This window comes from Chiloscyllium plagiosum, chromosome 4 (assembly GCF_004010195.1).
Source record: "Chiloscyllium plagiosum isolate BGI_BamShark_2017 chromosome 4, ASM401019v2, whole genome shotgun sequence".
NCBI classification, from domain to species: domain Eukaryota; kingdom Metazoa; phylum Chordata; class Chondrichthyes; order Orectolobiformes; family Hemiscylliidae; genus Chiloscyllium; species Chiloscyllium plagiosum.
This window is the reverse complement of record NC_057713.1, coordinates 111,510,654-111,523,972: the sequence shown is the minus strand read 5'-3', so window position 1 is coordinate 111,523,972 and position 13,319 is coordinate 111,510,654. Positions and strand designations below refer to the sequence as shown.

The 13,319-nt window shown below is 43.3% G+C and overlaps 1 protein-coding gene across 2 annotated transcripts in view; it reads left to right on the top strand.

The window, feature by feature from the left end:
- Positions 1-12,689, top strand: part of LOC122549327 (activin receptor type-1-like) — a 49,004-nt gene extending 36,315 nt beyond the window's left edge. For both annotated transcript variants that reach the window (XM_043688960.1, XM_043688959.1), the window contains exons 9-10: positions 7,634-7,764; positions 10,734-12,689. In XM_043688960.1, coding sequence (XP_043544895.1) covers positions 7,634-7,764; positions 10,734-10,868 — 266 coding nt within the window. In that variant the 3' untranslated portion in view covers positions 10,869-12,689. The remainder of the gene's footprint in view (positions 1-7,633; positions 7,765-10,733) is intronic.
- Positions 12,690-13,319: the final 630 nt, after the last annotated feature.

Below are 13,319 nucleotides of genomic sequence, written 5' to 3'. Positions count from 1 at the left end.
GCGGCCGCATCTGGAGTATTGTGTGCAGTTTTGGTCGCCATACTATAGGAAGGATGTGGAGGCACTGGAACGGGTGCAGAGGAGGTTTACCAGGATGTTGCCTGGTATGGTAGAAAGATCGTATGAGGAAAGGCTGAGGCACTTGGGGCTGTTTTCATTGGAGAAAAGAAGGTTTAGGGGTGACTTGATTAGAGGTGTACAAGATGATTAGAGGTTTAGATAGGGTCGACAGTGAGAATCCTTTTCCACGTATGGAGTCAGCCATTACAAGGGGGCATAGCTTTAAATTAAGGGGTGGTAGGTATAGGACAGATGTTAGGGGTAGGTTCTTTACTCAGCGAGTCGTGAGTTCATGGAACACCCTGCCAGTAGCAGTGGTGGACTCTCCCTCATGGGCATTTAAGCGGGCATTGGATAGGCATATGGAGGATAGTGGGCTAGTGTACGTTGGGTGGGCTTGGATCGGCGCAACATCGAGGGCCGAAGGGCCTGTACTGCGCTGTATTCTTCTATGTTCTATGAGTACGTAGAAGTGTGTGTGCGCGCGCACGCATGTGTATAGTGTAGTGGGGTCACCTGTAGTGTGACATGAACCTAATGTCCTGGTTGAGGCCATCCTTATAGGTACTGAACTTGGCTATCAGCCTCTGTTCTCCCACCCTGCGTTGTTGCGTATCCTGAAGTCCACCTTGGAGGATGGTCACCTGAAGATCCGAGGCTGAATGCCCCGACCACTGAAGTGTTTCCCAACTGGGAGGTAACACTCCTGTCTGGCCATTGTTGTGCAGTATCCATTCATTCATTGTTGTAGCATCTGCTTGGTCTATCCATTGTACCATGCCTGGGGATATCCTTGCCTGCATGGTGGGTGGTGTCCCCACATGTAATGGTAGTGTCCATGTCAACACTCTGACATGTCTTGCAGTGTTTGCTGTGACAATGTTGTGCGGTGATGTGATCAATGTTGCCCTGAAGGTTGGGCAGTTTGCGAAAAATGGTCTGTTTAAGGTTCAGCAGTTGTTTAAAGGTGAGAAGTGGAGATGTAGGGAAGGTCCTAGCGAGATGTTCATCCTCATCAATAATGTGTTCCCGGTAAGTACTGGACAGCGAAGGGTATCCTATGAGTCGCATCCCGTGTCTACCTCCTGAGGAGGTCATTACGCTTTCTTGCAAAGGCACGTCCGAACTAGTGATCACCGAGTTGAGTGTCTGTTGCTTACGAGGGCATCCTTCAGCACCTTCAGGTTTCCATCACATTCCTTCTCATATGAACCGATCCTGTGTAGGCGTAGGGGATGGCTGTTTTAATATGTTTAAGGTGGAAGCCACCGAAATGTAGCATTGTGAGGTTATCCACAGGTTTGCGGTAGAATGAGGTACTGAGGTGCCCATCCTTGATGGAGATATGTGTGCTCAAGAATGAGACAGGTACTAAAGTTTGTCCATGGTAAGTTTGATGATGAGAAGAAACTTGTTGGTGTCACTGTATAGTTGTTTTGGTGACTCCTCGCCATGGGTACAAAGGAAGAAAATGTCATCAATATATCTGGTGTATAGTGTTGGTTGGAGGTCCTGTGCAGCAAAGAACTTGTGCATGAAAATGTTGGCATACTGGGATGCAGATTTGGCCCCCATGGCTGTTCTATGTATCTGAATGAAGAATTGATTGTCAAGGGTGAAAATGTTGTGGTCGATGTTGAAGCGAATGAGTCGCAGGACGGTGCTCGAAGATCGGCAGTTGTTACTGTTGAGTACCGAGCCTGTTGCAGCGAGGCCGTCATTGTGGGGGATGCTGGTGTAGAGTGCTGAAACTACCACTGTGACGGGGAATGCACCCGGTAGGACGGGTCCATGGGTACTGAGTTTCTGTAAGAAATCTGTCGTGTCATGACAGAAGCTAGGGGTCCCCTGTTCAGTGGGTTTCAAGATGCCCTCGACATAGCCAGAAAGGTTCTCACACAAAGTTCTACTGCCTGACACGACGAGACATCATGGTGCGTTGGCTTTGCTTATCTTTGGAAGGCAATAGAAGTCCCCTACACGAGAAGTACGTGGGATGAGACTGGTAGAGAACTCCGAAGGATTGGGTCAAAAGTCTTGATCAATCTGTTTGGTTCACAGGTGTCTTCTTTGGTTGGATTGATCGGTAGTTTTCTATAGTGTTTCTCGTTCAGTTGTTGGTAAGGTTCCTTGCAGTAGTCCATTCTATTCTGAATAGCAATGGCTTCTCCTTTATCTGCTGGTTTGATGACACTGATAGCCAAATTCTGTACCCATGAGAATGGCCTCAACTGGGACCTTTGTTTATGTTACCCATGCATTTCCATCAAGGACGGGCACCTCAGTATCTCACTCTACTGCAAACGCATGGGTAACCTCACGATGCTACATTTCTCTAGCTTCCACCCTAAGCATATTAAAACACCCATCCCCTACAGACAGGCCCTACGCACACACAGGATCTGTTCAGATAAGGAGGAACGCGACAGACACCTGAAGATGCTGAAGGACACGCTCATAGGAACAGGATACGATGATCAATTCATCAATCACCAGTTCAGTTGTGCGACAGCGAGAAACTGTAATGACCTCCTTAGGAGACAGACACGGGATGCGATCAATAGGGTACCCTTCATTGTCCAGTACTTCCCGAGAGTGGAGAAACTGCGCCATGTTCTTCGCAGACTGCAACACATTATCAATGAGGATGAGCACCTCGCCAAGACCTTCCCTACACCTTCACTACAAACGCCAAACCTTAGACAGACTGTTGTTCGCAGCAAACTGCCCAGCCTTCAGGACAACATGGACCACATTACCTTACAACCCTGTCATGGCAACCATTGCAAGATGTGTCAGAGTTTCGATATGGATACCACCATGTACGCTGCAGGTACTCGTGACTCGTCCAACATTGCAGACAAGGATGCCCCGAGGCATGGTACATTGGGGAGACCAAGCAGACACTGCAACAACGGATGAATGGACACCACGAAGCAATCGCCAGACAGGGGTGTTCTTTTCCAGTTGGGGAACACTTCAGTGGTCGGGGCATTCAGCCTCTGATTCCTTGGGTGACCATCCCCTAGGTGGACATCGGGATACGCAACAAGGCAGAGTGGCCTAGCAGAGGCTGATAACCAACTTTGGTACCCACAAGTATGCCCTCAAACGGGACCTTGGGTTCATGTTACGCTACAGGTGACCCCACTGCACTATGCGCACACACTCTCAAATGCACACAAGCACACACACACACACACCCTCGCACGCGCACACCCTCTCACAGACTTCTATTCCATCGCACTCCCGCATACTCTACCATGCACACAAACACACTCATCCAGATGCACCAACATGCCTGCTTCCTGAAGAAGGGCTTATGCCCGAAACGTCGATTCTCCTGTTCCTTGGATGCTGCCTGACCTGCTGTGCTTTTCCAGCAACACACTTTCAGCTTAACAGCAATCTAGGTTTGTTCAATATATTGTTTCAGTTGCATGACTCATTGATCTTTTGCTATAAATTCTGTGCCTTATGATCCTGCTACACAGCTACCTGATGAAGAAGCTGCCCTCTGAAAGCTTGTACTTCTGAATAAACCTGGTGGTATGTGATTTTTAACTCTATCATTGAGAACTGTGTGGGACTATCTGTTCTGTCCTTGACAGCTGTCCATAATTTAAAGAAGGGGCATATCAGTGGCACTTTGATGCAATATCTTTCAGCCTTTTGGCTCAGACCAAATGCTAGCTCTGAGTTGTGAGTCACTATAGGATTTCAAGATCATCGTTGTTTTGTGATTGGATATTGGAGGATCATCACTTGAGTTGGTAGATCTTTATGCTGGCTTCAGCCTAATGCCATTTCAGTGTCCAAGCCAAACAGACCTCTGACCACTGCAAGCCCTCAGGCCCTAGGCCAGGCTGTCTAGAATGACTGTGAAGAAGGTAGAGGAAGGAACACAAGTCAATTGGACCTCCTTTGTGAAGAGGTCTCTCCCAGGTTGCTGCAGGTTTCAAGGAGCAGATATTTTCTGACTGTAGCCGGGTATATTTCAACTCTACCTCCAAAGCATTAAATAATGTCAACATCACCTGAAGGTATTTGAGGAGAAAGAAGGTGAGAGCCCTGTTTCTATCCTGTCTGAGGCACCATTGTCCATCCAAGGAGATAGTGAGGACTGCAGATGCTGGAAAGTCAGAGTCAATAAAGTGCGGAGCTGGAAAAAGCACGCATATCTAGCAGCATCAGACGAGCAGGAGAGTTGATATTTCAGCTTGGGACCTTTCATCAGGACTCATTCGTATACTTGCACTCTTTGATGTCTGATAGGATGGAGAAAAAGACATTGGTTGAGGGTGTGGATTCTTCTGAGGATGAAAAACAGTGAGGTCTTTGCCGGTCTGAGAAAGAGAGGCCCTAAGCTGGGGCAGGGTAGACTGGAGTGAGAGAAGATAGTGGCACATGGTTGCAAGCATGGAACTGAGGATCCGCAGGTAAAATAGTTTCTGGAAGCTATGGGTGCGCTGTAAATAGCGATGTCACAGTTTTGTCCAAGTTGAGATGGTCTGAATGTTGTCTGCAGTCCTGGAGGATAAGCTGGCTATGTAAGCAGCTGCTGAGGAAGGAGACGTTGCTCTAGTACCAGGATTGTTTGAGGATGTGCCCAAAGAGCTTTAGGATGGAGGAGTTGACCAGGGGTTGCATTGGGACAGAGACCCACTGAGATCTTTGTGGAAGGAAGAGGAAAACTTCTTCAAGGTGGGCATCTTTACAGAGGCTTCACAGTATGGTTTACAGCAGCTAGGCCATAGTGAGAACAGCAGATGCTCACCATCGTTCTTCCTCCCAGCCCAGAGGAGCTGGATTGTTACAATCCAGATGTAGAACTCTATGTCCCATCCGCAGATGTCCTGACCTTCTTAGGAAAATGCACAAAGCTTGAGGGAGGCAGCATGTATGTAGTGGATCTTTTGGAATCTGAACCTGAAAAATGTCCATATTATAGCTGATGAAGTGCTGGATGTCTTGAAATGCATTAAAGTGGATAAATCCCCAGGACCTGATCAGGTGTATCCGATATTTGTATCATCGATAGTCACAGGTGAGGTGCCAGAAGACTGGAGGTTGGCTAACGTGGTACTTCTAATTAGAACGGTGGTAAGGACAAGCCAGGGAACTATAGACTGGTGAGCCTGCTGTTGGTGATGGAGGGAATCCTGAAGGAAGTGATTTACTCGTATTTGATTGATTAGGTATAGTCAATGTGGCTTTGTGCGTGGGAAATCATGTCTCACGAACTTGAATGAGTTTTTTGAAAAAGTATCAAAGAGGATTGATGAGGGCAGCGCGGTGAACATGATCTATATGGACTTCAGTAAGGTGTTCAACAAGGTTCCCCATGGGAGACTGGTTAGATCTCATGGAATACAGGAAAACTAGCTATTTTGATACAGAACTGGCTTGAAGGTAGAAGACAAAGTGGTGGTGGAGGGTTGTTTTTCAGACTGGAGGCCTGTAACCAGTGGTGTGCCGCAAGGATCGGTGCTGGGTCCACTATTTTTCATCATTTATATGAATGATTTGGATAGGAACATAGGAGGTATAGTTAGTAAGTTTGCAGATGACACCAAAATTGAGGTGTTGTGCAAAGCGAAGAAGGTGACCTCAGATTACAACAGGATCTTGACCAGATGGGCCAGTGGGCAGATGGAGTTTAATTTAGATAAATGCGAGGTGCTGCATTTTGGGAAAGCAAATCTTGGCAAGACTTATACAGCTAATAGTAAGGTCCTAGGGAGTGTTGCTGAATAAAGAGACCTTGGAGTGCATGTTCACAGCTCCTTGAAAGTGGAGTCGCAGGTAGATAGGATCGTGAAGAAGGTGTTTGATATGCTTTCCTTTATTGGTCAGAGGATTGAGTACAGGAGTACAGGAGTTGGGAGGGGATGTTGCGGCTGTACAGGACATTGCTTAGGCCATTTTTGGAATATTGTGTACAGTTCTGGTCTCCTTCCTATCGGAAAGATGTTGTGAAACTTGCAAGGGTTCAGAAAAGATTTACAAGGATGTTGCCAGGGTTTGAGGATTTGAGCTATCAGGAGAGGCTGAATAAGCTGAGGCTGTTTTCCCTGGAGCGTCGGAGGCTGAGAGGTGACCTTATAGAGGTTTATAACGTCATGAGCACGGATAGTCTAAATAGGCAAAGTCTTTTCTCTGGTTGGGGGAATCCAGAAATAGAGGGCATAGGTTTAAGGTGAGAAGGCAAAGATATAAAAGGGACCTAAGGGGCAATTTTTTCACACAGTGGTACATGTATGGAATGAGCTGCCAGAGGAAGTGGTGGAGGCGAGTACAATTGCAACATTGGATGAGTATATGAATAGGAAGGGTTTAGAGGGATATGGGACTAGATTAGATTAGGGTGTTGATCAGCACAGCCAAGTTGGACCGAAGAGTCTGTTTCCATGCTGTACATGTTTATGACTCTGACAGTAAGTGGCAGGTCAAGGTGACCCTGAAGGCAGATGCCATAGGGAACATCCTCCAACTGTCTTCCAGCTTCGTGATTGGATGAAGCTGGGGCCACTCACTCGTGGGGCAGCCTAGACTGTGCCACACCTCTGGGAGGTCAGGGCAAATGGCAACTGAACAACAAAGTGTCCATCTGCAGTATCTGTAAACAGGAGGGCCACCAGTCAAAGGACTGCAAAGGACCAAGAGTTTTAACCTCTGTCAGGAAAGCCTGCCCAAATTGAGGGGTGTGGGTGGGGGGGGCGGTGCCTGAAGTAGCAAAACAAGCAGTGGACCCTAAAAGGACAGTAAGGCACCAGCCTCCAATAAGACAACTGAGAAAAGGGTCCGTCAGAAGGAGGGCAAGCCTTGCAGGAACATAAAGGAAGATGCTCTGGAGAGTGATAAACTAACTGAACCTTTGCCTGAGAATAGAGAGTCAATGGAGGAGGAAACTGTGAACAAAGTGTGTGGGGCCGGTGGTGAGGAGAAAACCCTTTCCTCCCGCAGGCCTACCACAAACCAGCCTCAGAGAAAGCTGCTTGAAGGACATGCCAACAATTCCAATGCGTTTATTTTTTCCCTCTCTGCAAAGATTGTGTAGAAATGACTTAGAACGTTATATATACTTACAGATGATGATTTTATTAATAAAATATATTTTTCAAATTAAAAATATCTTTTAGTTCTTTACAATGGTCTAGAAAGTACGTGATGTTGCTTTCCACTGTGACTTTCCGCAAAGCATGAGGGAACTAAACCCGTGGACCTTTTCTTAATTGTTTTAGTGAGGTTTTACATCATCAAACAGCAAGATAATCTGGATGAATTGTCTCACTCATTCAAAGACATCACCCACTTGAAAACCCTCGGGACTACCCTGTTATGAGAACCCTGAGACCAGGGATGTGCAGCCAAGGTGCCTCGTGCATCACCTGCTTTAAGAACCCCTGTGGTTAGGACACTGGTCATGGAGAGAACCTCCCAACTTGAGAACATTGGAAGCTTCAACCACCCTGAGAAGCCTGTGATATCTCACAGCATTGGACATTTTGAGTTTGCCATGTGCCATTGAAACAAGAAGTGCTGAGAAGTTTAATTCTTCTTGTTTTTGTAGGAATCGCTGAAGAGTATAAACCTCCATTCTATGATCTCGTACCGAATGACCCGAGTTTTGAAGATATGCGAAAAATTGTATGTGTGGAACAGCAAAGACCAAATATTCCCAACAGATGGTTTTCGGATCCTGTGAGTTTGACACCCTTTGTTTTATGTGATGTTATTTATTAATATCCCATTTCACTCCAGAGTTTATGATCTTACTATAAGTCTGTTGTGTCTTCATAACTTCCACTATTCATGCATACTCTGGGGAATAGTCAATTTACTTCAACAGAGACAGGGATGTTTATGTAGATAGCCATTTCCTGTGCTTGAGTGACCTTACTAAGTCAAACTGTTTCACTGTAATTTTGATAACCAGCTCAGCCATGACGGGCAAAGTTTTTATAATGCCAAAGTGTTCTTCCTGGAAAACACTGAAGATAGTAGTCTATCCACCTCTCCAATAGTTCGCTACAGTTCATGAAGACGTTTCGAGTCTGTGTTCAGTTAAGGCATTTTCTCTGCTCTGCTTATGGACTTGACCCCTTTTTGATCACTTCGTACCTGCCTCTGATATTCCTTGTGCTGAAGGACGTCAGAGTACTGTGGTAGTACTCTTGAGTACTCAGTACTCATTAGTGAATGGTGCACTGCCTAGCCGTTCATTGGACTTTACTTCAAGCAACTGTTAGTACATGAGGGGCAGCATGGTGGCTCAGTGATTAGCATTGGTGCCTCACAGCGCCAGGGACCTAGATTCATTTCCACCTTTGGGCACCTGTCTGTATAGAGTTTGCACATTTCTCTCTGGGTGTTCTGGTTTCCTCACAAGAGTCCAAAAATGTCCAGGTTAGGTGGATTGGCCTTGCTAAATTGCCCATACTGTCCAAGGTTGTGTAGGTTAGCCATGGGAAGTGCAGGGATAGGGTAGGGGATGGGTCTGGGTGGGATAATCTTTGGAGAGTTGGCATGATCATGTTAGGCTGAATGGCCTATTTGCACACTGTGGAGATTCTATTCTATATATTCTGGAATAGGTTTCTCGCTTGAATCTCTTTTATAACTGAAGCTAAGCAGTCAGCTGTCATTAATGACAGCTTGTATTCCAGTGCTGTTATCCTTAAAGTAGTAAGTAATGTTTCCCTCTTCCCACATGCTGAGAATGCAATGCTGTGTCTGGAAGTGGATTTTCACTTCTACACTGTTGTGCCAAGGGTGGAGAGCGCCTGTTTGGTCCAACTGAGGCTCTCTTGGTTTTTCACTGAGTAGACAGTATGGCTGAGATTGATGAGGGGAGGGTATTTGTCCTATGAATTATAACACTTTAAGACTTGAACATCATTGAGTGACTCGTTGAGTGACAGTGATGTGTTAGCTGCATATGTTGAGAGGGCTATTCAGCGAGACATGTCTGGTTGTCAATGTCCTGATGTTGGATAAATCCAGAGCAAGAGTTCTTGGGACACAGTGGCACTGTTCCTACCTCTGACACTTGTAACTGAGATATGAAGATGGTTGACATTGACACTGACAACTGGAAGACGGTCACTGTCAGTCATGGCTTGTGGAGACTGATTAAAAACGCTGAAACGAGGCTCACCCAGCCAAGACGCAGGTCCAAAGAAAACAGAAGCCAAGAAATCTTGTACATCTTGGTCCACTGTCTCCCTCTGAAATAAATGTGGCAGAGATTACTGGACTAAACTGTAGCTCTGGAGCCCAACGGGCAAGGTTGATCACAGTGGTGGTGACTTTGGCACAAGCCCTTATTACATGATGGAAGACTGCAATTAATCTGCTCCTGAATCCCAGTGGTGTACCTTTCTACCTTCTCATCTATGAAATAGTGCTGAAACCCTAGTTTATTCTATTAAAAACAGGACCAAGGTACTAAGTTGGATGATCAACTATGATTAGATGGAATGGTAGAGCAGGCTTGAGAGAGGGCCAAATGGCCTACTCAGTATTTTCCATGTTTCTCAACTGCCTCCCATGTATATATATTTTGAAGTCCCTACTCATCAATTTTGTTTCCCCTGATTCTGCTACCTTTGACACACTGCAATGTCCCAGATCAAAGTAATTATGCAAATAGACTTGCATTTATTTTCAGGTTCTTTTGCATGATCCAGGTGGAGCATGTGCCCGGCATGGCCGACTCATTTCCAGTGCAACAGCAAACCTTTTTTTTTAGATTAGATTAGATTACATTACATTACACAGACACGGGGAGAACGTGCAAACTCCACACAGTCAGTCGCCTGAGGCGGGAATTGAACCCGGGTCTCTGGCGCTGCGAGGCAACAGTGCTAACCACTGTGCCACCGTGCCGCCCACTTAATGGGACTGCTTGGAGTTGCTAAAGAAATTAATTTTTTTTAAGTAATGGAAAATGCTGAAAATACTCAACAGGTCAGGCACTATCTGTGCAGTGACAAACAATGTTAATGTTTCATGTTAATAACTTCTCATCAGTCTTTTTTAAAATCCTCCCCTTAAGGAGAACACAGAGGAGCAAAGTTGTTCCACTCTATTCCACCTCACTTCTATAGTCTACTACTGGCTTTTTTCAGTTATCCTGCTTCTCTGTCATACATTGCAGGGTTCTCAGGAAGTATCATGAGCTTCAGACTCCATCCACTGGCATGACCATAAAACTCAGGCTTGTTAACCTGCAGTCAACCAACAGTGCAATCATCCCCAAACTCAAAACACCCACCCTCCCCTGAGTTTGTAGACCCTCAACACTCTGTTCAGGTGTGTGGACACCCCATCCTCCATGCTGTCCAGTCCCTCACATTCTCTATCCAAGTGTGCATATAGTTTCCCAGGAAAGGGAGCAAACTGCAAATGTGTTCTTGGTGTGCAGCAAATGTAAAGACTCCCAAACAGGAAGCAAATATAGAAAAGTGACACTTAGATGTAAAATAAAACAGATAAGAGAAAGAACTGAGAGTCTATTTATCTTACATGAAAAAAATGAAGATTGATGCTGCGTGTTGTGCTACAATTTTCAAATACACCTTAGTGTTTTCTTAACATGGTTTGTATCTGAGTTTTCCAGTAAGCTGTAAATTGGTTTATATCATATTATTTGTTCTCATTTGTTTCAGACTCTGTCTGCTCTTGCCAAGCTGATGAAGGAGTGTTGGTACCAAAATCCCTCTGCACGGCTCACTGCATTACGCATCAAAAAAACTTTAGGAAAAATAAGCAATTCACTAGAGAAAGTGAAAATGGACTGCTGAACGGAAAATGAGCACTCGTTTTACCACTGTTCAACAAGTATAACTGGATCTGCAGCAGAGTAGGAGATGCAGATTTCAAACTGCCTATTTTTCTGTTTTTGCAGTCGACACTTGGACATTGTCGAGAAGTGGCAACAAGGATGCTATGGTTTGCAATGGCAGATGGATCATTGTCTTTAACCAAACCAATCACTCAACAATGGCTGCTGCTCTTGATGCAAATTAAATCAGGCTGCAGTTTCATGTTCACTGGGTGCTCACTAAATTTCAGTTCTATTTGGAAGGGGAAGTTTTGCACTAAATTTTGTTTTTTTTTATTTTTGCATTGCTGTATATTATCAAGTATGTTGCAATAGCCCTGACCTGTGTATTGATCTTCAGCCTGTAAAATAGCATGAGGTTTTTCATTCGATGAGGTAAAGTTTAGTTGTTTTGTTACAGGAGATACTTGAGCCATTCAATGGTTATTGTATTTGAATATAAAAGTGGTCCTATCTTTTATGTGAAAGGAGGACATATTCACCAACTGCTAATGGTGGTGCCTTTGCATTTATGGGCTACAGTTAACTTGCTTAAGATTCAGTTAAACAATTATCTTAAGTACTTTCCACAGTATGTGTATCTGTTAAAACTGTTTGTTCAGATTGTATGCCTTGACTTTATTGTTGTACCCAAGGTCTAAAGTTATTTTTTATACCATATTTTGTCATGTTAGGAAATAACATTCTTGTCATTTTGATTTGCTGTTTTGAACTTGAAGAGTTCCTAGGAGAAAGAAGCATAGGAAAGAAAAGTCTTTGTTGTAGCTAACCATATTTGAAAAAATATACAGTTTCTCTAAACATGCAAATGCCCTGCTATTTAACTTCATCATGGGCAAAACACTATTCTGTGATCTTTTTATTTTCCTCGAAAGTTGATTGTGCTGAGTAGAGGAAATAACAAAATTACTGATTTGTATCTTGTGTAAAAAGTCAAAATACTAAAAACACTACAGGAATGAACAATAAAAACCAACATTAATTATTTGCCAACACTCACTGAGAAATAAGGAAATTAGTCACGAAAGTGTTTAAAAAGAAAATTGTGATCTCCAGTGCAGAGAACTGTTTCCCTGAAATACTGTAACACGAACTATATGTGAGTCTTTAATGTAAATGTATGGAGCCTGCTTTGTTGCCTTTTGTTATTGTTTTAATTTGTGCAATAGGCGTAACAGAGCACTCGATTTATTATGTAGTTTTAAACAAAAGGGCTTATTGCATTATTTTATAAGTGAAAGTATGTTGCATTTGTAGACGAGATTTTAATTATTTCATTTGGGACATCTGATCAGCTTTACCATTTGGTGAATTATGCAATGAATAGCTATACCATTCTTACGCTGTAATACTTCCCAGTACTTCAGTGTAGTTCAGTTTCTGAAACAGCAATAATTGAATATTGAAACTTAGTATTCCTGCAATTGTTTACGCACAGCAAAAGCATTATGTTAACCTATGACTGCAGTGACACAATTAGTCTTTCACTACACTCAACTTGGTTGCAGTATCTATTTAACGGTAACTCCTTAAAGCAACAGATATTTATGAATGAGCAATATTAAAGCTACTATGTCACTTACATTTTTAGCAGTTTTGCATTATATGATGAAACAATTATGATTTAAATTTTCGTGTTCATCTATGGAGAATATTGTTTTAGCCTTAATCCTTAGAAGACTGGTGCAATTTTTCACTGTTTTAAAAATACATCAATTTCAAAGTTTTTCATTTAATTCAGAAAAAAAAACTAATAAAGGAATGTCCTGTGTGTTCTTCACGTTCGTCTTTGTTTCTGTCATTCAGCATCAGATGCCTTGACAGGTCACAATGTAATAATATTTGTAGGAGTCAGTTTGAGACTGCCGAATTAGAGAAAACTACATCATGAACAGCCATTCTGGAAAACCTGTTGTGAAATAGAACACACACAAGCAACAAAAAAGCAAATGGTTTCTATCAATACAGGTAAAGTAAAATTGGTTAGCAGATGCAATCTTAGGTTATCATTCAAGTAAACTTAATCAATAACCTGCATTCCCAGAACGCTACCTGGGTCTCTGGATAGAGTCTAGTGACAATACCATTTGGCCATCACCTCACCTTTTATAATTTATATTAATAACACATTTATATATTATTGTAATTTGTATTTCAAATACTGGATAAATGTGAGGCATAAGCCATTTTGGTAAGTAAACCTATGTTCCTTATTACTTCAAAATAAGCAACTATATTATATGTATTGAGGAATGCAAATGTTTAATTTGTTAAAAATATCAAAACGGATTGATCAAGCCATTTAAAATGCAGCACCAGCTATTGTTTTTCTTTAAAGGGGCAGAATCAAGCAGTTGCAGTGAGAAGTGAAATTTTATTCTTGATGAAAGTATCAAAGGTGAAAGCAATT